Source organism: Capricornis sumatraensis, chromosome 7 (assembly GCF_032405125.1).
Source record: "Capricornis sumatraensis isolate serow.1 chromosome 7, serow.2, whole genome shotgun sequence".
Classification (NCBI taxonomy): domain Eukaryota; kingdom Metazoa; phylum Chordata; class Mammalia; order Artiodactyla; family Bovidae; genus Capricornis; species Capricornis sumatraensis.
The window spans coordinates 26,116,106-26,141,660 of NC_091075.1; the positions used below are offsets into that span (position 1 = coordinate 26,116,106).

The 25,555-nt window shown below is 41.7% G+C and overlaps 1 protein-coding gene across 2 annotated transcripts in view; it reads left to right on the plus strand.

Annotated features, from left to right (window-relative positions):
* The first annotated feature begins 2,726 nt into the window (after nt 1-2,726).
* Nucleotides 2,727-25,555, plus strand: part of PPP3CA (protein phosphatase 3 catalytic subunit alpha) — a 321,661-nt gene continuing 298,832 nt past the window's right edge. For both annotated transcript variants that reach the window (XM_068975525.1, XM_068975523.1), the window contains exon 1: nt 2,727-2,903. In XM_068975525.1, the coding sequence (XP_068831626.1) occupies nt 2,846-2,903 (58 nt within the window). In that variant the 5' untranslated portion in view covers nt 2,727-2,845. The remainder of the gene's footprint in view (nt 2,904-25,555) is intronic.

The window sequence follows — 25,555 nt, forward strand, 5'->3', positions numbered from 1 at the left end:
CCACACATATTTCAGCTAGGAGGTGTTCTAGACTTGTAGCGGACTGAAGGGTGTGCCTGAAAGGTGTGCCTTTATTTCCTATCTGCATCATAAAACTATTCTATGGTGCTGACAGTTTAAGCCCCTGAGCTTGGTACTAAGTTTTTTTTTCCAGGATCTGAAAAGTGAGTCCAAACATTGGTGGGAATTGTATCTCTGCTTGCAGTATGCGGGAAAGAACATTGAGGAGTTAGAAGCAAGCATCCGTGGACATGGTTTCCTGATCTTTCCTCAAGCAGGCCCTCTTCTTCATCTACAGGTCTTGGCATCCTTGCTTTGCTCTGTGCCATCTGGCTAGGGGCCAACTTCCCAAATCTGCCTTAGCAACTAGCTCTGTCTGTGCTCAAGAGGCTGTTTTCAACAACTCCTTCTTGAGGCAATACCCTGTTCTCTCAGAACTCATATTTTCATGGCAGTTCTAGGCTTCATTACCCGCAAGGGCCCTTTTCATTACCTATCACAGTGTCTGGCATATAAAAAGAGCAGGATTCATATTGATTGAATGTATTGTTTGCTTAAATACCGCATAACAATCTTCGAGTTGTGAATTGGGCAGAAGAATTTGGACCTAGTGGCAGTCTCCCTGAGCCAGGGACAAATCCTTTGGCTAAAAAGGCCTCCAGGAGGCTCACCTAACCTCCAACTGTGAGTTTCTATTCCTTGCAGACCATACTGCTGAAGCCACACTCATGTCATCAGGCAATTTTTTAAAACTTCTTTTCGAGTTTGAACGTTAATCCTTGTCCCCGACCTTTGCCGGTGTTCGGTCCTTGGGGCTGAGGTTGTCTGGGGAGATGGGCTGTGGCGAGGTGACCTTCTTGCTGAGGGAAATCTGCTCCTCATTTGCAGTCCAGAAGGGAACATTTGGGTCACAGTCACTCTTTAGCTTCCCATTCTCTCCTTCACACTCCTTCCAACCCGAGGATACCAGAATGGGGACCCGCCTTGGGCTGCAGTGCCCTGCAGGTATTAGGAGCACCAAGTGGGTATCGGATGATGGACTGGAGCTGGGGAGGCGGATGTTGTGTCACCAGTCCCGACCAGTCACTGGGTGTGCAGTGTCGACAGTGAAAAAGGCGACCCTCTCCGCTGTTTCTCTTCCCTCCCTTTCCCCGCCTAGGGCTAACCTAGGTAACTCAAGAGTTGGCCGGGGTCGCGTGTCCTCCCGTCCCCATCCTCAGTGGGCAGCCCGCTCCCGTGCCCCGCACGCTCCGCCACGTCTCCGGCCGGAGACGCTCGAAGCGGCCCCTCCACCAAAGGTGTGGATGCAGGGGTGGGAAACATTAATAATCACGACACCCCAGCCCCCCACAAAAGCCCCAGTAGCAAAACAGGCAGTACACCCATCACAGCGGAGCCCGTCTCTCCTAAGTTGTTGGTTCGTCGCCGTTTCGGCGATTCTCTTCGGACAGCTGCGGCAGCGACAGCAGCTGTGAGGCGGCCCCGGAGCTCCTCGCGCTCTTCCTTCCTCCGCCCTTCCTCGGCCGCCTCTCACCCCAACCCCCTTCCCTGCTCTCTTCGCCTCCTCCCTTCTTGCCCTCTCGCGGGCCACGCACGCACACACCCGGAGACACCCTCCGCACTTGGCTACTCACACTGCGGCTTAACCCAAGCCGGCAAGGCACGGTTGCCAAAGCGGCGTGGGGTGTGTGTGCGGGGTCCAGGGAAGAAGGCCAAATGGGGCTGGGGGGGTGCCATGGCAGAGCCTCTCTCCTCCCAGCCGCGACCCCCCGCCCATTCTCCTTCCCTAATCCCGGGCTGCCAGCAACAGTGACACCTGAGCGGGGGACTGGGCGGTGGAGGCAGCAGGCCCGCCGATCTGGCAGCCCAGAGAAAACAGAGCGAGGGGCGGGGACGACGAGGAGGAGCGGGAGGCGGGGCCAGAGGGGAGGGCGCCGCTAGCAGTGAGTGACGCTCACGCTATCCAATGAGCGCCCATAGCTTCAACGTCAGGGGCAGCAGGGGGAGGGCTCCGCGGGGAGGAGGAGGCCGCTCCGGCGCTAGAGGAGGGGGCCGGGAGGAGGAAGGGGAGGAGGCGGAGGCGGGAGCGGTGGCGGCAGCGGCGGCGGCGGCGGCGGCGGCCGAGGCGGTGGTGGCGGCGGAGGGTAGGTTGCGCCGGGGACTGAGTCTGCCGAGCTCCGTGGCTGTGCCTGTATGAGTGAAGGAGCGGCGCGGGGAGGCAGAGGCAGGCGCGGGCGAGCGAGGCGGCGGGACGTCTCCGGCGGCCGCTGATCAGCAGCGGCGCTCGGTGTGGGGAAGCAGCGGCGGCAGCAGCAGCAGCATCGGCGGCCGCCTCTCCGCCGCCGGGGACGCCGAGGCGCGGCTAGTGGCACTGACATCGGCGGCCCTGCCTCTCCTTCCTCGCCCCCGGCCCTCCCCATGTGATCGGTCTTAATCCCAGCAGTGTGCGCGCTTGGGGCTCCATTCCGCGGTGCCCGATCTCCGTGCCAGGGTGGGTGCTCGTGTGTGCGCTTCCCCGCCCCATCCCCCTTCCCCCAAGAATAAAAGAAGAACCGAGAGGCGTGCTTAGAAAATAAATAAATAACCACCACACACGCGCAGCCCGGAGCAGAGTCGGCAGGGCTGGCGGCGGCGGAGGAGGAGTGAAGGCGGCGGCGGAGGAGGAGGAGGAGGAGGGACGCGCGGAGAAGGCAGTAACTTTAAAGCCAGCTCAGAGCCCAGAACCTCCAGCCAAGCGGTTTGCAGCGCGGCGGCAGCGGCGGCGTTGAGTGTCTGGCCCGCCGGTCCGGTCGGGGTGTGCAGTAGGACGGACGAGCAGCGCGTCGCTGTCCCCCGGCGGCTGGAGATGTCCGAGCCCAAGGCAATTGATCCCAAGTTGTCGACGACCGACAGGGTGGTGAAAGGTAAGAGGCGCGCTGCGATCGCCTGGGTGCACCGTGTGCCGCAGGCACCCGGGAGGCTCGCCTCCCCTCCCCCCGCCTGGGGTTCTCTCCTCGCTCCAGCCACGGACCTTCTAGGATATTGTGCAAGCCTCAAATACCCCCTCTCTGGCGCGCCCTTCCCCCACGCTTCCCACCCAGCCCCACTTGGGGCATTTTTATTTACGGGGGCGTCAGTTGGCAAATGGCTGAGCCGAGGGGAGGCGGTGGCGGGGGTGGCGGGGGTGGCGGTGGCGGGAGGGGGCGCCCGGGGGGGTTGGTTGCTGGCAGGGTGTAGCTGCTGTGACAGAAATAGGAAGTGGGTGGCTGCTCGCGGGCTTGCATGGGATCGGGTTTATGGTTTTCGTTTGCAGAGGGAGGGGTGATTTATGGCTTTTAAAAAATTAATATGGCATTTTTATGTGGCCGTGGCTTTCCACCGCCTGCCTCGCCCGGGCAGGGTTCTCTCGGCGCTCTATTGCAGCAATTCCCTCTGCGCCCCCTCCCCCTTCCCCTCCCCCCGAAAAGGGCCTGCACAGGACTCGCGAGAGAGCGGGAGAGCGTGGGGGGAGCCCGGCGCTTCCTTCCGCGCGGGGCGGGAGCGGCCGCACTGAGGGGGCGGCGGAGGGCACGCGCCGGGGGTGCGGGGGGCGTGGGAGGCGGGGGACGACCCGCGAGCCCGGCTGCCGCCGCAGCCCCGGGATTCCCCGCCAGGCCCTGAGAAAGACAGGAAAAGCTGTTCCCCAGCCTCCCTCGCCGCCCCCAGCCTTCCCCCGCCGACCTGTCATTGCTCTCGAATGCTGCCCTGCCGAAGCACACCTCCCCGGTGCTGGTAACTTCACCCGGCTCGCCCCTTCCGTGCCCCTGGCACCCGCTCCTGAACGGGCTATTTGATTCCTATCATTGGCTCTTCTCCCCCGCCCCGGGATCACAGACTCCAGGCAGCAATGGCTCTGGGGTTTTTGGACGAGAGAAGCCGGGATGCCTGGGGTGTGGAAGGGGACAAGTAGTGGTCTCCTCTCTCGCACCCGGGAATCCATCGTCTCCGTTGTACTCGTGGAGTGGGGAAGGGACCATGCTATACACTCTGGAAGGATGAAGCAACAGAGCAGATATACCAGCTTTAAGTAGTATCCCTACTTAATGTAAGCGTCCCTACACTCCTGGGGTCAGGACTGAGCAGAGCAGGGATGGGCATGGGCTACACGCTGAGCGGGCCTCTGAAATTGGAAACAGCTCGGGCTGGTATAGAGAGAGAGTGTGTGTATGCTTGTGTGTTGTGTGTAGAACAGAGATTGTATCTAATGTGGCTTGAGCAAGCAACTAGAGTGCAAGGCAGTGAAGTCATGTGCACCATGAACACTTAGGTGAAGTAACCCAGCAGTCGAAAAACCATGCATAATGAATGCCTAAGTCCTTCAGAGACTTCAGAAATGTTCATGGCTCCACTCAGGTTTGCTCAGTTTTTTTGTTTTTGTTTTTAAAGTGATGTGTGTGTGTGTCTTGTCTTGTTTTGGTTCTATTAGAATCATTCCTGCTTCGGTGCAGTATTCATAGACCCATCAAAATAAGTAAGTAGTATCTCTGCCAAAATGACTTGAAATAGGTCTACAGATGCACAACTGTTCTTTCTGCAGGCATGGATTCTCATGTAAACAGTCAATTCAAATTCATTCAGAATTATGTTTTGTGTTAAGGGCCTGTGTTGACATTTAAAAAAAATTAAGACCTTTTGCTGAAATAGCAGAAAATAACAACTATCTCTCTTAAGGTGTGAAGTTTAGGTGTAACTCCAGTCTGTATGTTGAGATTACCTTTTTTCAAAACTTGATATAAAGCTTACAATTTATATGGCAGCAGTAAAATGTGTCAGCAATGAGGAAACACTCATATGTGCACACAGAAGATCAGTTCTCTGTTTTAAGTCACAAAATGTGGCTTCTTAATGTAATTGTAAAATTGTCATCAAGTGAAGATTGTGAAATAATTGTTCATACATTCTGGCTCAGTGTCTTTAATGGTTTATGTGAAAGTGTATTCAACCATTCCATGGTTATTCTGTCTTGCTTTTTTACAGTAATGTATACATATGATCATAAATGGGTTTTCATTATACATACACACGACCACCCATAATTCAGAAAATTTAGTTTACATGGTTTTGCAGAACTGAAATGTGGATGAGTATAATAGACTCAAAATAGGAAAAGTTAATTTTGCGTATTTTTTTATAGGGATCTTGATGTGAAATTTTGTGAAAATTTTGTTTATTGAAAATGTTTTATTGATGAATCCTGATTTTAAGGTGGAAATACTACTGCTGTTCCTCTTATGCTTTCTTATAGATTTTTTACTGTTGGCTTAAGAGGCGTTATTGAAAGTTGGCTTTAACATTTTGTCATACCTATGAGTTTTACAATTAATTGAGAAGATAATCTGTTTTGATTATCAGTCTTCTATGACATAGCATTTCCACATGAATATATATGTATATACTTAGCAAGTAGAAAGTACATATTTTCAGAATGGAAAGCGGATTACCAAAAGATTTTTCACAGTTACAAAAATTTGATAAGATACGATTCATGAAGCCATGAAGCCATGACTTTTAATTTTGTTAGACTTTATCTTCGTGATCTGAGATTGACTCATTTTTTAATGTAGGCAAGGGAAATTTTTTGTTCCATAAGCATTTTTTCATTTTAAGCAGTATGGATAATATTTACTCTCACATGGGAATAAGAACTTGGATCATTATTATTGTGGCAGGCCATGGCATTTGTTTATAGTTATCTTCATTACTGTGATCTGGCTTTTATTGTATATTATATTGCTATTTACGAATAAAGCTGTGCTTGTGGTTTTGTTTGTAGTAATGCGATGATGTGACAGCTTTCTTGATTTGTGTTTCCAAAACAACTTTAGAAAGATAGGTAGGCTGAGTTTTAGTCTCCATTGTGCAATTTTTCAGATATTCAGCATCTTCTTGAAGGTGTTCACACATGCTGGTCAGTTCGTAAACCTAAAGAATGGAAGGGAATGGCAGCATTGGAGAGGGAAAGCATTCATTTAGATAACATCAGAAAGTTACTTCATCTGGCTAAACTGGAGCGGTTTTATTTAGACTGTTCTTGGAATAAAAACAGTGCAAAGTATAAAAATTCAGAGAAAACATCTTGGTAGTGCCATTTGTTGGAAATCAGAATAACTTCATCCATTTACTGTTTGATATTTTAAAAAAGAAAACACTGTATAATTATAAGGCAAAAGACAAAGGGCAATAAGTAGAAGAATAACTGTGTCCCTGTCCCAGTGGTGCTCCATAGGCCTCGTTCCAAACTCTGGCTTCCCTTCATGCCTCTCTGCCTGGTCCTTCCTTTAAATTTTGTTCTGTGGCCCTAACATTCCCTATGGTCTGTGGGACTCTGTCAAACAGGTGGAAGAAATTGACCTGCATGTGTTGAGTCTGCTGTTTTGTTCCATCTCTTGCCCTTTCCTCTCTTCCCATCTTCAGGTATTTTGTAATGGGCCTTTTCTCTTAATCCAAATTACTTGAATGGTAGACATTCCAGATACTGTGGTGAGTTGTTGAGGGGTCAGTTCCTGGAAAGCGTTTTGGGGAATTTCTCAAAACCCTTAGATTGGAGACTCTTGTGCTTTCTGCCAGATTGCCTCTGACTCTTGGGAATGCAAACAAACAAACAAACAAACAAACAAAACCCCAAAACTAGAGCTGTCTTTCTGTGTATTGTCAATTTATATAGTATTTGTGCAGACAAAGTACAGGTAGAGAAATTCTGGAAAGATACCTAATATCTTATAAGCAAGATGATTGTTGCTAAGTAGAATATTAAGTAAATAGGGATTCATGCCACTAGTGTTTCTAGCTGAGAGAGGCTGCTATATCAGTGATAACTGTCATGTTTGGTTCTTGGAATATTAAATAATGCCATTTTTTTGCTGTGTGTCAGGAAGAGCTCATTGTGAATTTATTTTACTGATGTTTGTTAAAATCGGTTGAGGTTTTCCATGTATTTGGTTTTCCGTTTGAATTTAGTAAAACTGCATTAATTCAGTGTCACTAATTGAAACTTTGACTAAATTTCCTTGTTTGGTGGCTGGAGTTTACATCAGCACTGGATGTGAAAAAAGGGGTCTGCTGATCTAATTAATACTATAAGCAACATGACTTGGTCATAGATAATAGAGAACAAATTCTTATCAGGACTTAGTGAACGGCATGCAAATTAATGCTGTTAATTACAAATTAGATTGATCTATTCTTTAATCCTTTCAGGATTTCTACTATAAAGTAAATATAACACAAGTGCATTATTTTCAAAACGTTTTGTCGGCTTAAGGCAACAGTTGCAGCCAGGATTCTGGGAAACTCCAGTGACTCTAAAGTACCATCAGTTAGAAGAATTAACATTTAAAAAATAATAGTTTTTTGGGAACTCTGGGAAGAGCCTCTGCTTTAAAGAACAATCTATATTAAGACATCCAGTTAAAATGTGGAAAAAAAAACAAACACTTTAGGTTTACTCTAACATTTGTTTATATTAGTTTAGAAATATGTCTTGTAAAATCTATTTATTTATGATGCATTTTTATTTGTCATTTTAGAGATATGAAATATGACTTTGATATAGTGTGCATTTGTAACTTTTATAATTGGCCTCTTATGCTTTTCCTTATCTTTTTTGTGGCAGCCATGTGTAAAGTTGAAACTGATTATGAAACCAAATAAAGAATCCATTTAGAGTGACCTCCTTGGAAAACAGCATTTTTCTAGACCTACTTTCCTTTCAGCAAATCCAGTTAAATTAGCATTTTGAAACTTTCAGACACTTCTAGAAATGTAAAAAAAATGATTCATGATATTGAACTTAGATAAAAACTAGCAAATCATTTTGTTAATTTTTTCAGCAATTTTCTAGAGTCGCATTCTGTTGATGTTTAAGAGGAATTCAGTGAGATTTTTGAGTTCTAGCTTCCTGTAATCCCACTGTTATGTGTTATAACGTCACAGGATAGTCCTATATGTAAACAGGCAGCAATTGTACTCATCAGTCACTGGTGAGAACAGAGGATCATGAAATGGGAATAGAGAGCTGGGAAGGTTACCCTTGATCCACTCACCTGGGAACCGCAGTTCAGACACTGCTGACACAGAATTACAAATGACAGTGTGTTAATAATGTATTTTCAGGGTCACTCAAGAATAGTCAGAACCATTAATCCTGAAATCCATGAATGCCTTGGCTCTGCAGTGGTAGCTCATGTCACATTTTATAGTTGAAGAAATGGAGACAGAAAAGATAGAATGGTTGGTCACAGGTGGGACTAGAATGGAGGTAAGTGTAAGCAAATTCTTCCCTTTAACAAAGAGTCTCTTCTCTCTTGAGCATCTGTTTGGAACTGTCACTTCTTTTAGCAATATCTAGGATGTCACATTTTGTTTCAAAGTTTTCTTTACTGAATTACTGACTGTATAAAATAGTTTTATTAGAAGAAGCTTTTGATCTCTATGTTTAGCAGAAATTTAAATTTTGATGATAAATGTTATAATCTGGTTTGATCTTGGCATGAGGTTAACTAAGGAAAACTGTCAAACATTGTTTCCTATTCATGTAAATATGTACTCGGAAACAGAAATAGCATACTTTCCTGTTAAGGAATTTTTTATACTTTTATTTTGTAAAGTGTTATTGTAAGACTCTTTGTCTGAACTACAGATAACAACCCATGTTGTTATTCTGGTTTGAGGATTTAGTTAATTTCTAGAGAGAGCTCAAGTGAAAATAGGAGCCATTGCTTCTTAGGTGTTTTACTACTTTTTAAAAATACAGTCAACTGGAAATGATGTATACTGAGACAGAGTTTCAGTTTGTAAACTGTCTTTAATAGTCTTTGCATTTTCAGCATTTTAAAACCATTTTATTTTATATTTCCATCTCCTGTATTCATACAGGCTGTATTTATCGATAAGCTATCAATTATATTTTATGTAAGAAATCAAATAAAAAATTTGATATTCCTCCATGGTGAGGGATTCTGAGTAATCGCTTAAAACAGAGGACTATAAACCTGAGGACTTAGACCTATTAGTTTAGTTCAGTCGTTCAGTCCTGTCCGACTTTTTGCAACCCCATGGACTGCAACATGCCAGGCCTCCCTGTCCATCACCAACTCCTGGAGTTTACTCAGACTCATTTCCATTGAGTCAGTGATGCCATCCAACCATCTCATCCTCTGTCGTCCCTTTCTCCTCTGCCTTCAATCTTTCCCAGCATCAGGGTTTTTTTCAAATGAGTCAGTTCTTCGCATCAGATGGCCAGAATTTTGGAGCTTCAGCTTCAGCATCAAGGAACACCCAGGATTGATCTCCTTTATAATGGACTGGTTGGATCTTCTTGCAGTCCAAGGGACTCTCAAAAGTCTAATCCAACACTGCAGTTCAAGAGCATCAGTTCTTTGGTGCTCAGCTTTCTTTATAGTCCAGCTCTCACATCCATACATGACTACTGAAAAACCACAGCCTTGACTAGACAGACCTTTGTTGGCAAAGTAATGTCTCTGCTTTTTAATATGCTATCTAGGTTGGTCATAACTTTTCTTCCAAGGAGTAAGCGTCTTTTAATTTCATGGCTGCAGTCACCATCTGCAGTGATTTTGGAGCCCCCCCCAAAATAAAGTCTATCACTGTTTCCATTGTTTCCCCATTTATTTGCCATGAAGTGATGGGACCAGATGCCATGATCTTCGTTTTCTGAATGATGAGCTTTAAGCCAACTTTTTCACTCTCCTCTTTCACTTTCATCAAGAGGCTCTTTAATTCTTCTTCACTTTCTACCATAAGAGTGGTGTCATCTGCATATCTGAGGTTATTGGTATTTCTCCTGTCAATCTTGATTCCAGCTTGTGCTTCATCCAGCCCAGTGTTTCTCATAATGTACTCTGCGTAAAAGTTAAATAAGCAGGGTGACAATATACGGCCTTGACGTACTCCTTTCCCTATTTGGAACCAGTCTGTTGTTCCGTGTCCAGTTCTAACTGTTGCTTGCTGACCTGCATACAGATTTCTCACGAGGCAGACCTATTGCCGAATTTCAAATCCATTTCACAAATGCATTTTCAGGTATTTGAAAAATATATATATAAGCTCTGAGGAAGGAGTTATCAGTTGTTTAAATGCTGTTTATGGAATTGGATGGATTCCTTTTGAGACCGTTAAAGGGAAGATTGGAACCTTGTGTTTTTCTTTTTATTTCTCTAGTCTGTTCTTTTGCCTGACAGCAAAATATAGTCAACTCTGTTTTAAAAGATGGTCTATCTGACTTTATATGAACATTTATCCCTTGCAGCTGGAAATTCTGCATATCTCTGCAAAAGAGAAAAATGAGTAGAAATCGAGATTTATGTTAACAGCTGCCTGGAGATTATGACATACTACCTTTCAGCGTTTGTCAATTTCAGATACTTGCTACAGTTGTGAAACCAGAAGAATGATGGTTGATATTCAGAGAGAATGTTTTATTCATATGCAGTTAAATTAAAAACAATTCCTGTCAGTTCCAGGATTCTAAGGGTTAAAGACTTTGGTGACCGTATAGCTCCCAGTTTTCTTTTTGGGAGGAGCAGCTGCTTCTGATTTAAATTTTCAGTTGTCTACATGTAGTATTAGGATGTTTTGGAAATTATAGTATGTCAGTGTCTAAACTGTGTCTCCCAAGTTGTTGCATTTACTTGGAAGTTACATAAAATGATTTGTTAAAATATATATTCAAGGTTTTAGTTTGAAAAATATGGTCATTGAATCAATAGTGCTAAGCTCAATGCCTTGCTCTTTATGCATTGAATAAATTCTTGTTGAATGATTTGGGCAATGCAAAATTATCAGGTGCCTCCAGAAGCCATAAATGGAGACACATTATGTGTTTATATTGAGTTTATTATATCACTTCTGATTCTCTGTAAATGGTTCTGCCTGGTTGATTGGAATGCTTCCTTCTCCAGCCACATCAGGGAATGGACTAGGAGAAGGCATTACTAAGGTGACACAGTTAGATTGAGGGCAGTTTTGTTGTTTGGTCATGTGGACTGGCTTTATGCCAGCTGAGTTTAAAAGGCTAAATCCTTTTCAACTTAGCATATTAACTTGAAAGCTTTCTTTCAGTTTCTGCTGTATTTCTCCTTAGCCTGACCGATTTCTGACAAGTCAGAAAAGATATGTTAATCATTCAGTGTTTGATTTATTGGGTGATTTATATGTTTTAATTATTGTCCAGGCATGGTCATGAAGAGAAAAATGACCTGGCAAATTTCATGACAACAAAAACAAAGCAAAGCAAGACATAAAAAATCCAAACCAAAACAAAGCAAAATCCTCTTCCTTTGTTTGCATCTCAATTTATCATTTTCTGTAAAGCTTTTGTAATCCAGTAATGCAGCCCTCTTCAATATAATTTCCTGCCCTGCTATGGCCCCTGTAGTGTCACTTGCTGCTATCTAGTGGGAAGATATATGGGCTGTGAGATGGTAAAAGGTGGCTAATTCTTCTGACTTCTTATATTCTCCTAAGTGGACTTTATGCCATCCTTTGACATTTGTATTTAACATCTTGTGAGCTATACCATTTTATCAAATTAAATTAAAAGCACAGTCTCTTAAAATAATAGAACCTGAGTCAGGGCTTCACGTTTGTGTTACAATTTTTTTTTTTTTTTGCAAAGGAATTACCTTTCTTTTTATTATTAAACCTGGCATTGTTGGTCTGCTGTGTATACTTAATGCTAATAAAGTACATGCATACCTTCTCTGTGTGGGTCTGACTATTGGCATGATAACAGTTCTCATTATTTAATTCTCATGATTACAGCTTTAGTTCAAATGTTACCTCCTGGGGGACCCACATCTCCTGATACCTTCAGCTGGAGTAGTGAAGGGACTCAGTCCCTTCATATTCACAGTGGACACCTTGACTAGAGCCTGTTGCTGTGATGGTTAGTTTGTCTGTCTGGCTCTCCTCCCAAGGAAGTGGAGAACCCGGAAGACTGGGGCTTGGTTCCATTTACTTTTGTATCGTTAGCCTACCCTAGATTGTTAAATAAATGAAATGATAGATCAAGGATAAGAGGGATTTAAAATTTTGAATTACAGGGTTCTTTTCTATTTTGAAATTTTTTTTGTGGATCTTAAATCATGGGTGGCTCATAAACATGAGGAGTTTCTTAATTTGTAAGTGCCAGTCCTGTAGAAGGGTTTTTTTTTTCACATGAGTTTTGAAATGCTCTGTTTCATAGTGGGGGTCCTATGATTTCTATGCAGTAACCAGCTTGCAGAAGCTGCAGGCAGTGGTGGCTTACCCAGGGAGTGCTTGGTTTTCAGTGAATCAGTGTCAGTCAAAGGGTGTATAGGTTAGTTTACTCAAAGGCAGGGGAAGATTTTTCATGGGGAAGATTGGGGATGATGCTAGGTTGAGGGATGAATTATTGTGACAGGCATTGGGGAGGTACAGGGTTCACTTACAGTTGTATTGCTTACTTTAAGAAAGGTGTAAATCCAGATGAATAAAAGTTAATACATTTTGGAGTCAAAATAGAGATGTGAAATGTGCTGCAGGCCCAGATATGAGATGTCTGTGTAATAATAAGGAAGACTCTTGCAGGCCCGGAATGCAGGCTCCTTGTGAGTCAGCTCTCCTGACAGCACCTCTGCACGGTGAAGCCTTTGAGAAAAGTGTGGCTTTGGGATCCATGTCAACAGGGTGGCAGTGTGAGCAGGTGCCTGCTCTCCAAGGGCTCTTGTGGAGGACCACAGATGGATCTGCACTATCCCAGACTTGGTCATATGGCTCCACATTAAGGCGGGCCAGCCAGGGCTTTCCAGGCTTTGGTTTGTGAGCCAGGACTTAATGTGTGATAGAAATACGTTTCCGTCAAGGAAACTATAGAGAAACTATAGTTTCCTACATAACAGTCTCTTCATCGTCAACCTTTGCCCGTTTGCATTTAGCAGCCAGGAGGGAACCACTCTTGTCTTCACCTCCACATTCTACACGGGTGCTGTCTCACTGCACAGACACTTCTAGAAACAGATGTGAAAAATTTGGAATATGTTAGGGGGGAAAAAAAACAGAGAGATCCCCTCCCAGTGATTAAAGGATTTTAAGTTACGACAGCACCTGGGATTCTTCAGTCTTAAAAAGAAAAGGCTGAGTGGTGATTTAACTATAGATTTCACATATTAAAAAGTCTCTTTCTACAGTTTCTGCATATAACATCACACTCAGATGTTATCTACCACCACTTTCAAGTGGATTAGAGAAAATGCTATTCAGAAGCATTGGGGATTCAGGTGATTTTTGTTTTTTTTAACCAGTTAAGGACATTTAACACTGGCATGGATTGTGGGGATCTTCTGAATGGAGAGACCACATGATCCTCATTTATTTGAGTGTAAATGAGATCTAAGTCTAAAATTATGGATGTTTGGAGTTAGAAGAAACCTTGGAAATCTAACTCCTTTTTGGCCTGGAGCCAGTCCTCTGATTGTGAATGGGGGAGGGGGACGGGAGACCTTTTATCTCTCATACTTGCTCAAGTCTGAACCTAACAAAAATTAACAAATCAGACTCAGAATTGGAAGGTGCCCCAGAAATCTGGCTCAGGCCTTCTCCAGTATGGAACCCCTGTCCAGATTGCCTGCGGGATTGTATCCCACTGCTTTGTGAACACATCTAGTGAGAAAGAGCTCCCAACTTCCCGAGAGTTCCTGCTCTAACTTGGCCCTTTCTGCTCACCAGAGTTTTTCCTGATGTTTGACGTCGGTGTTTGTCCTTCCTAGCTTTGCCCTATAGAGTTCGATAAAATGAACCTTTTCTGTCTTTTACAAAAGAGTTTATTTGATATTAAAAACAGCTTTCATGTTCTTAAGTCTTCTAGCTTCTTCCCACATGGCATGGTTTCTGGGCTTTTCCCTATTCCAGTAACTTCTTATAAAACCACGTCAAGTTGTCAAGGCCTCTTGAAACTGGAGAAGTGAGCAAAGATTCATCTTGGCTTACTTCCTCCTGTGGAACCTCCAGCACCATGGGCTGGGTTGCTTCACTCTTCTTGCTCTCTGTGCCCCCGTGCTAACCTTTGAACTTCTTGGAGCTCAAGTCCTTCACTGAGGGGCCCCAGTCTAGCATCCATCCCATGATGGCCCTTGTCTGGGTGAGGACCACCATGGTCTGAGGGCTCTTACGTCTCTTGCCCTTTCCTACTGAAATTTTCTTCACTCGTATCTTTTCTCAGTCCCACAGTACCCCCAGCATTAAGCTATTAAATACTAAATCTGCTCTGAAGTAGGACCTTTCCAGAAAACCTGGCTAGCAGATGCATTTTAACAGTGATTTTCTGGAGGCGTTGCTTGTATTTTGCTTGCTTTTATTTGGGATACAGGCGGGTACTGAAGTCAGCATGATAGCCTGACACCATGGTGGTTTAGTGGGGCAATTGAGGACAGGCCAGGTTCCTTGTTTACTTTTCATATCACACCAGGAAGGCCGCTCAGCACCCCACTTGACCAGAGCCGGAACGTGCGTCTTCTGCCTGCCCTGACTCCTGGCACTCAGTCTTTCAAAGTTGTTGATAAACAGCTCCTAAGGCCATTGAATTTGGCTAACCCAGAGAGTCTGATTGTAATTTGATAACTAGTTTAAGTTTCACTGAGGCCTAAAAGAGGCCAGTGGCTTCCAACTGTGGTGTCACAACACAGGTCTGTGTTACACTCAGCTGTGAGGTATTAGCAGCTACTGATAACCTACAGAAGTTTGCAAATGACATGCTTTGAAACATCTATATATAAACCAGGGTGGATTCAAGTTCAACCTAAAAATGTTGCTTTCACTTGCATTCTGATGTGTTTCCTCATGCGGGAGAAGAAGGGATGGAGCTGCAGCTGTCACGGTGGGTATTTGCATAGCTTGCAGTCCTCTTGATCCTGCCGATATGGCTTTAATCACAGTGGAGATCAGACATCCTTATAAGCTGGGGCAATGTTTGCCTTTGTTTCCATGAACGTTTTCGAGCATAGCTTATTGGAACCTGGGTTCACTCATGCTAGTGTTTTGTGCAAGTGAGTGTCATGTCATATGACTCTCGGTAGGAAAAAAGTCTGAGACTTGAGGTTCAGAAAACAGACCTCTGCTAGACAGATCTGTAGACTGAATAGGTCTTGAAACATAAAGGTAGACACTTTTGGAGTGATTTCAAAGTGCCCTATGAAGCTTTCTCTCTTCGAACATCTCCCATGGGCCACACCTGAAATTCCATGATTAATTATTTATTTAGGATAAGATTGGCCTTTGATAGAGGTTTCAAAAGCAACTGATCTTTAAAAAATAATTTAGTGAATTAATTTTTTTTTTTTTTTTTTGCCTTTGGGTGACACTGAATCCAGGAAAACTTCTGTATTACAGGAGCCTTTTTGAAAGTGAACATTCGTTTCTCTTTTTAAATCCATATCTCATGCCGCTCATATCACTCAATTTTCCATACTGCTTCCTTCAAGTATGACTCATTTTAAATCTCCCAGTTGGTAAATAGATTAAATAATGCATTATTGAGTGTAAATTGGCTGTTTTAAAAAATATTATTTCCTTCACTTACCAAACAATTCATCTCCTCATCCATCCTTCCATTCTTTCCTTTCAAACATCAGAGTTTTAGTGCCTCCTGGCCCTGTGTTGTGTTCTTAGGGCTTAAAATAAAGTAGACAATCTTGGAAGGTTACTGTCCAGCAGTGGGTGTGAAAGCAAGTCACAATGTAAATTACAGTCACTTTAATAGCAGAAGATGTGGCATGCTGTGGAGTGCAGAAAAGGGAGTGATTAACTGTCTTCATAGACCGTACTTTCAGTTTTTGGCAAAAATAAATGAAATTAATATTAATTTTCTCTGTGTAATATAATGGGAACATTGCTAAGATATGGGTTTATTTTAAAATAAAGATAGCATAAAAAGTGCTGAGCATTTAGATCTGGAATTCTGTAGCTATTATAGTTATTATATTTGTGAGCAAAGTATGTGAGAGAATCATGGGCTGTTGAAGGTGGACGTGTCTTTAAAAGTCAACTACTTCAACCATCTTCCAAAAAAAAAAAAGGACCTTCCTGTTAAATGGTTAACACATCCCCTCCCTCCATTTCCAGTGATGGGGAAGCATAATCAAAATGTGGAAAGAGGTTTATGGTTTGACAGAACCTTCATTTCAATTCTCCTTTCTCTGTGTGCCAGCTGTGTGTTCATGGGGAATTTTTGCAATCATCCTGAACCCATTTTTTTCTTACTGAAAAAGTGGAAACAGTAATACTGATTTTGAAGGTGAGAGGAATTGTGTTTGAAATGCCTTCCCCACTGCCTGCTTAGAAAGAGCCCTCAGGAGATGTTCGGTATTGTTATTTTATTGTTGGACAGCTCCCTGGAAAGCGCAGTGGTGTTCTTCTAGAAGTAGCCTGTATTAAAGCAAAGACTTCCTCGTCTCCTAACCACCGTCAAGTCCATTGTAGGTTGGGGGCCTCTGCCATTCCTCTGAAGCACTTGATGGAGGTCACCGGTGACTGTCCAGTTGCTGGTCTCTGTGATACTTGGCACAGTGGGTCAACCTCTTTCTTCCTCAAACATTGTCCTCATTGTCTGTCATGGATTTCCTCCTCTGACTTCTTTGTCAGCCCGTCTTTATTGAGTCCTAAGTGTTGATGTTCTTTTATCCCTTTAAAAGTTCTTCCAGGCAGTCTTACCCCCTTATACACATAGGATTTACTCTGGCTTCTAGGCTGATGAGTAACACATCTGTATTTGCAACCTAGTCTTTTTTCTGGATCTTTCCCTCACAGCTTATATGCAGCAGTTGCTGTGGATGGGTAAGGATGAAAATAAAGTGGGTTATTTGTTTTCCTGTGTTTTTAACCCTGGGTGGTCTGACCACCATCTCTCCAGTTAATTAAATCTGTTATTCAGTTCAGATCTTTTAAATACTCTGCCCAGTGCTACTGTATCCTCCCAACATTAGTCTCTTTGCTTTCAAACTTGTCCTCTCTCTGATACTATCACTAGAGTGATCAATTAAAAATGAATATCTGATTCTGCTCTGCATATTTGATTGGTGACCTTTTCTTGACTGAATTGTAAGAACTCTGTATTATGGAATTTGACCCTTATCGCCTGCATATTGAAACTATTTGTAATATAGCATATGCCATATTGTACTGAACTTATTTTAAGTCTCTGCAGTTTATTACAGTGTTAATTCTTGGGAACAGGGAGAATATTTTGTATTTATACGTGTATTCTGTGTGTGTGTGTGTGTCAGTTTTGGTCGGTATAAAGTTGATGGAACTAAGCTGAATGACTTAAAACTCCCAGTAAAACCTTCCACAGCTTTCTGTTTATTCTACTTCGGCACTGACCCCTGTTGCTTATTATCCTGTCCTTCTTTTGTGTAAAGCTATTTTTCGGATTCCCTCAGGCATAGCTGTCTATGTTTCCTCTTGTAGTTTGTGCTGAAAGGGTGTCACAAACACTTGCAACACAACTTTCTCTTTAATTGTGAAATCTTCATAGGCAAGAATTTATTCACTTCGTCTCCCTAGGCTTAGCATGATGCCTGGAACATAATTAATCTTTTTTGTTTTTTTCCTCTCCAGCAAACAAATTGACTGGAAAAGCTATACCTGATCATCACTAAAATGTAACGATGTTAGTGACTTCTTTTTTTTTTTTTGCCCCTAATCTCGTACTTTTAATTAATGTAGACCAAATTGGGTTACTTTTTCTGGTAGCCCTGGCTTATAGAGACCCTGACTTCCTTATCCCTCTTCTCAGGCATTTTCTTGTAAACAGATAAGCCAGGTCTCCTTTACTCTAGATTTTTGTGATTATTTTATACAATTCTAAGCACAAAATTTAAAGTAACACCATAATTTGGTTTAATATTGCTCATCTTGTTCTCTGGTTCTAACCTTTTCGATCTTTCATTTAAACACATGGATTATTTTACCTCTTCTTTTTAGTTATTTGCCCAAGTTATGTCCTTAGTAAATTTGTCTGGGCCTCTGTCTAATAAGCCTGGCAACCAAATGAATTTTTGGAGCCAGTCAGTTTGGATGATTGAGTTCACAAATTTATTTTAGGTTCTGCATATATAACATGGGAAAAAATCCCACCTGTGTTAATAAGGAAGTTGTGGCTTGTATTAAAAAGAAAAAACAAAAGGGAGATTCTTGTGTAATTGTTGTCCTTGACCTTTTTGTTACCTAATTGATGTATTTTTCTATAACTGTACTTTAGAATGATAAAAACATTTATTTTTCCGATGCCTTTGCCTACTCTGAGACTTATTTTAATTCTTTGTCATTTGAAGGAGGAGTGAATTTCCCTGGGATAATGATTGGAGAGTTGGTGTGTTTATTAATGGCATATGTCTTGTAATACATTATTTCACGTGATTATATTGGAAGAGAACACCTTGTTAACCTGTTAGCTGCTTTGTTTCCCTGTAGAATCTTGCTCAAAGTAGATAAATAATAAAATGAATTTATCTACTTTTGAGCTTCCTATTCTGAAGATGTTAGGAATAATATTGTATATGCCCCACATGTGCATTAGCTAGCTCTAGCCTTGTAATCACTCTGAGGCCAGGGGAGCTTCAGGTCTCTTCCAGGGTCATGTAGTGAGTCATAGTGGTTAGAGCAGAGTTTTGGACTCCAGATCCTGGGCTTTTTCCACCAGGACACTAAGTTGACATGCACTCAAGGCCAAATCCATTAGGTGGTATCAATGAATTGATGAAAAGCGAGGCTTTGTTTTTATATAAAATATTGTTTACTGCTGAAAGTCACTTTAGTGGAATATCATTGGCCTTTCCTGTGGGAGAAAAATGTAGCTGTCTTATGGTGCAAAGATATCTGCTTCCTTTTTAGAAATACGCAGCTGATATTCACAAACAATGGGGATTATTAACCAGGATTATTAACTTGGCTATTACTGACCTTGTCATGGTGCTGTAAGACAAACTAATCTGAAACATAAAAGAAAAAATGCTAACTGTGAATTATATAAAGAAGGTATGTTTATTAGACCTTGAGTTTTTTTCTCTAGATTAAAACTATGAAAAAAAAAGTTTGGTGCTGGTTATTGTATCTACTTGATGGCCCTTGTTGTAGAGTCTTTGCTTCTTTATATTCGTTTTCATATTTTTGTCACTAAAGCAAATAAAGGAAGCCACACATAGCTAAAGTGAAAGCCACTTCAAGGAGACGTCACATGAAACATTTTGAGGAGGGAGTCATGTGGTTTCAGCGTAGCATTTTAGATGCAAATGCGAATTGTTTTGAGATCAGAATTTTTCATTTACTGCTCATTGCCATTCTGTACCATGACGAATGCTCGGGACTAGCCTAGTTACACTTTTAAACTGATGTAATTACTTAAAAGGGTGATGATTCAGATTCAGAATTTTAATGCATCTTTGAGACAAGTGATTAGAGACATTTATTTCTTTGTTCATATGATTGCTGAACACATTTCTGATCTAGCCGAATCTGGCTGGACCAGATTCAGCTGTGATAAGTCCTGCAGGTGAAATAGTTCAGGTCATAGGCTCAGCTGGAACCAAAGATGAAGCAGGCTACCTGATGGTCTAAGTGTAAATTCAGGGAGCTCTAATTTCATACTGGGGCCTCTCAGTTTCCCTTGCTTCATGGCTAAGGCCTTTGTGTGTGGGAAAGTTTCTTCCCTGCTGGAATCAACTTGGTTTCATATTTTCTTTCCTCTCTTTTTTTCTCCTTGTGACATTTTTATGAACCTTGGACTTCAAATATGACTTTTTTGGGGGTGGTTGTTTTAAGGTGTGAACACATAGAAGAAAAAAATTAAATAACCTTGATTCTTAGAGAGGAGTACAACAAGGATGTTTCATTGACAGTTCTTGTTATATATATATGTGTGTGTATATGTGTATAATATACATGTATATATGCACATGTATGTGTGTGTATATATATATATTTATTTATTTCATGTCCTGAAAAACAATATACATTACCGTTTTCCTGCTGTGTGTGTATATTTTAATCCTTGAGCCAGACCGTGCCTGAAATAAGTTTTACCTTTTAAGGAAATGATACTAAGATATGATTATGCCTAGTGTTTATTATTGCACATATAGATAATTTGCATGTTATTAGTATAAGAAAAATATCAGGTAAGTCTCTTATCTAGATAGGAATATCTAAGTAAAATAACCAGTGAGTGAGTAAGCATTCCACTCATTCCGTATATGAACAATGTGAAAAATATGGAAGAAATGTGCTTGGTTACTTTAAAAAAAAAATGTGGCTTTAACTTGTGTCTTAAGAGTGAAATTGTAAAGTAGAAGATTAATATAGAGTGCTTCTTTTGAGAATTCTCCTGGAAAGTACAGCTTCTGAACTCACTTTACTGTTTTGCTCTTTCTTGAACTGAGGAAGGAGGCCAGCATATTTGCAGTATATTCCAGGCTTTAGAATTTTTTCTTATGGAAGAGAGGCATGATCCTTGGAGTCTCATTTAGTGACAACATTTGATTAGAATTCAGTTGGAATGGACATGAATGTGGCATAGTATTATTTCTACGTATTCTTTTGAAAATGAAAATGTGCATAAATTGCTTACTATATCTTTATTATTTTAAATAAATTTTCCCTTACACTCTTATGCTAAACTGTGTATTGTGAAGTTACACACACTTCTTTATAAGTTTTCTAACTATGAGGTTTTGTGAATGATTTGATTTTTTTCTGGAATGATAGAATTGTCTCCAGTAATGTATATTTTTACATGTTTCTGTAATTATGTTGCAGTTATGTTAGAGATAATAAAAGTACCACCATCTGTTCCTATTTGAACTTCTGTCCTGTGAAGAGACAGAACGAGGAGTGGTATTTTGCTTTTGATTATTTGGCATGTGCTCAAGGTACCCCTTTCCTCCTGAACTGCTGTCCCCAGCTGCTGTCCAGAGATTTTCTTAAGTGAAGGTAGTGAGTGGGAGAAAAAGCCACGGGACTTCTAGTCAGAGCAGTAGTGAGCAGTTAGACGTGATACTTGTCTCTAGGTCATCCTTAGTTGATTTATGTCATCTGTAAGAAACCTTTTTATGCGTTTATTTCAGGATACGGCATTCTAGAGAATTCATATGTTACTCGTTGCTCTTTATGATGGAACTTGGTCCGTAATGTTAAGAAAGAGGTGATATAAAGGATGGTGTCACTTAAGTGGTGGCACACCATCTTCAGTTGCCATAGACCCCCCTGTTTCTGTTTTAGACACACTTTGCCATTCATTTTGCTCCTCTTTACATTTGGCCCATTTGGATTAAAATTACATTTGTCTCCATGCTGTTTCCTTTAATCCCTGTGGCAAAGCTTATCAGGTGGTTAATGTGGAAAGCTGTTCTGCCGAAGAGTAGTTTGGGATCAGAGAAGTTAAATAATTTGTTCATGATCACAGAGCTAATGGTGAAGATGAGATTCAAAAGTAGAACACTTAAAAGTTATTTTGACAAATTTCAAGTGTATGTAGAAGTTGAGAGAGGAGGGCATTTAACCCTCAGGTACTTAACTCAGTTAATCGTGGAGATATTCTGACTTCGCTACATTTGCTTTATATATAAATTCTTTTTTTCTTTGACTTTTTCTTTGTTGAAGTGTTACAAAGACATCATTTTATCAAATGTCTAATTTTGACTCTGGGGCAAATGTTTTATCTCTATACCAAATGGTCTAAGTATAGGAGAGACTGTCCTAATGTAAACACTGTGAACAAATGAAAGACATGGGTAATCACCATTGCTACTCATTTGTTAATAAAATGGAGATGAAATAGCGAATAATTATTGAGTACTGATCCTGGACTAGGAACTGCTCCTGTACTTTATGCATGTTAACTCGTTTAGTTCACAGTAACCCCATGTTCTAAAATCATTTCATGTGGGTTCAAATTGCTTTCTAAAAATGTTTATCTTTATAAAAGTGAAATATTCGACACCACCTTCAACTGTAATATCTTTTCCACTTCTCATTTTTAATACTGATTATAATAATGTATATTGATGGAGGGAAAGAAGGTTGCTGCCCCAAAGTGTTAAGTCCATAGAGCAGCAGGATCAGCATTACCTAGAAGCACTGTAGAAATACAGACCCTCAGGCCATGCCTCAGAACTTTTGAACCAGTCTGCATTGTGAACAGATCCTCAAGTGATCTAAATGCATATTAAACTTGGAGAAGCCCCAGATAGCATGTAAACAGTGCCTCCTGAGCATGGATGTACATATAATCTCCTGGAAAATGTTTAAAGCTACCAAAGCCTAGTCTTCCTGCTGACCAATTAAATTAGATTCTCTAGGTGAGGCCCCAGCCTCAGTTTGTTTTTGTTTCTGTTTTTAAGTCTCCTGGTGATTCTTAAACTTTGGCCAGGCTTCAGAATGCCCTGGTTTAATAGGGCTGCAGTATCTTTCCATTCTGTTTCAGCCACTGAACTCTAAAACATTTCATCTTGTAAATCCTATATAGAAAATGATGCCATCAATATAAATGAGAATTGAAAATGAAAGATATTTTTGGTTTATACTCGATCTTTTTCGTGATGGTAATTCATTGATAATTCTATAGAAAATAATTCCCTTTTATGCAACTGAACTTCCTCACTGTTCTTATCCATCTTTGGCACTAGGGAATGAATATATTGCCAAAATTTATTGTTTTTTTTTCCTCTTTTTGTCCCCCATCCTTTCCTTCAGGTGAAGAATTAGACAGAGGGAAGCAGGGATTGTGGAATACCAAATGAATAAAAACTGGGCTAAGAGTCATTAAATAAATTTATGAGATTACACTGGATAGGAGTCTGTGTATTTTAATTTGCTCCTGAGTTTGCTGCCTGTGCGTGTATATGGATATGTATTTTTCTTTAATTCAGTGACTTCAATTCCAGACGTGTATTCTGTTCGTTCAACTGCAGTTACTGAGTGCTTAGTAAATGCAGCCAAATGAACAAAGTAGTTGAAGGAAACGTAACAATGCAGAGAACTGCAGCGTTTAGGCACTCCTTACCCTGAAATGCAGATAGAGTGGTTTGGAGTCTGGTTGTTGTTATTGTTTAGTCACCCAGTCCTGTCCAACTCTTCGCACCCCCATGGACTACAGCATGCCAGGCCTTCCCGTCCCTCACCATCTCCTGGAGTTTGCCCAAGTTCATGTCCATTCCTAGGTGATGCCTCTGATGCCCTCTTCTCCTGCCCTCAATCTTTCTCAGCACCAGGGACTTATCCAATGAGTTGCCTGTTCACATCAGATGACCAAAATACTGGAGCATCTGGAGCCAAACTACCCTCATGAAATCCTAGCTCTGTTCCTTGTTTGCTATGTGACCAGGGGCAAGTTAATTATGCGCCTCAGGTTTTGTTTTTTAAATCTGTAAAACAGGATAATGCTAGCACCTACCTATAGAATTGTTGTGGTGAGTAGATGAATTAATATATGTATAAAACACTTTGAAGTGCTTTGTATTTGCCAATAATATTATGATTATTACATTTTCCATACTCAGAGAAAAGGTGGTTTATATATTATAGTATAGATCCTTCCAGGATATGGTGAAGGATGGGGAGCCTGGCGTGCCACAGTTCATGAGGTCTCAAAGAATCAGACTCGAATCAGACTTAGCAACTGAATAGCAACGACAGACCCTTACCCTCACGATTTTAGCATTTGAGAGATTCTTCAGACTAAAATGAGATTTTTGTTGGGGAAATCAAGTCCCTGATTAGATCAGGGACATTGTGTTCAGAAATATATGTATTCTGACTCCATTTATTCCTGGTTATGTTGAGTGAGTGGATTAATCAGTCTAACCTTGACTGAAGGGGGGTGGAGTGGTTAGTAACACTTGTCACATAGATACAATTAACCTTAGTTTGTTGAAGTACTTTATATTCCTTGAATATGAAGTGAGTGAAATTTGCTCAGTCATGTCTGACTGTTTGCAACCCCATAGACTGTACAGTTCATGCAGTTCTCTAGGCTAGAATACTGGAGTGGGTTAGCCTTTCCCTTCTCCAGGGGATTTTCCCAACCCAAGGATCGAACATAGGTCTCCAGCATTGCAGGTGGATTCTTTACCAGCTGAGCCTTGAATATGAGGCACTGATGAAATTCAGATTTTAGTCTTTAAAATAATTGATTTTCCAAAAACCCTGTGGTTGGATGTTTGAATGTTTTTGTAGCCATTCACTGCATTAGTTGCATTTTATTGTTTGGTTTCATTTGGGGAATGGCTTTAGACATAGAGGAGTGTGGTAGACAGATTAGAAGGCATTCATGGTAGGCCTGTGTTATTGGATTAGAGTATTAGGACCATCAAATATGGATACATTAAGGGCAGTAGTGAAAGTTGCTCAGTCGTGTCCGACTCTGCGGCCCCATGGACTATACGGTCTGTGGAACTCTCCAGGCCAGAGTACTGGAGTGGGTAGCCTTTCCCTTCTCCAGGGGATCTTCCCAACCCAGGGGTCAAACCCAGGTTTCCTGCATTGCAGACGGATTCTTTACCAGCTGAGCTGTCAGGGAAGCCCTAAGACCGGCAGAGGATGAGATTTTTGGATGGCGTCACTGGCTCAATGGACATGAATCACAGCAGATTCTGGGAGACAGTGAAGGTCAGAGGAGCCTGGCAGGCTGCAGTTCATGGGTAGCAAAGAGTCGGATACCGCTTAGTGACTGAACAGTACTACCATGGGACCTGAAGGTCATGGTTTAGCCCAGAGCCTTTGTTTTACAGATGACAAAATTGTGGCTGAAATGTGAAGGTTTTAATGCTCTAATGAGAAATGTATATTTTATTTTTACTTATTTTGGATACTTTTCTCATTAATTAAATGTATTTTATATACATAAACACATATATATGTCGTGTGGCAAAAATAATCAGAACACTGAGTATTTTTGTGCCCATTTTTATATCTCTTTAAAGTTGTGATATCAACAAAATAGATTACTTCTTTATCACAGTGATTGCATGCATTTGGAATAAATATGGCTTCTATTTTCTATGGGCAAGTTTAGGCATGATTTTGTTGGCACAGAAAAAAATCACGACGTGAAGAGAGTGGCTATTATTTATTTAACATTTTACCTGAAAGTCAAAATGTGTTCAAAAGAGTTCATTTGACAAGATTCTAGGTCAGAGTATTAAAGGACAAATGAAACAAGAATTCCTTATTCTTAATCAGGCTTGGGGGAAAGTGCCAACCTTCTGCAGGGGAAATGACTATAAATGGTCTTTGCAGTTAAGACACTGTCTGTTGCAACAGCTGCCTTTCTCGTTGGCCTGTTTTTTCCCCCTTTCTTCACAGTACTGCTACTAAAAACACCTTTCTGTTGGCACTTGAACTCTGCCATTTGACTCTTCAACATTCTCATTTCCTGAATGCAGTTAAATTTTCTCTCTCTTATCTTTGCAGTTTTGTGCAGCGTTGGTACCAAGCTACTCTGCTTTGTTTTCGTGTTGTTCCCATCTTGCGGGTGGGTGGGGGGGGGTTGTTCACTGGTACTCAGTAT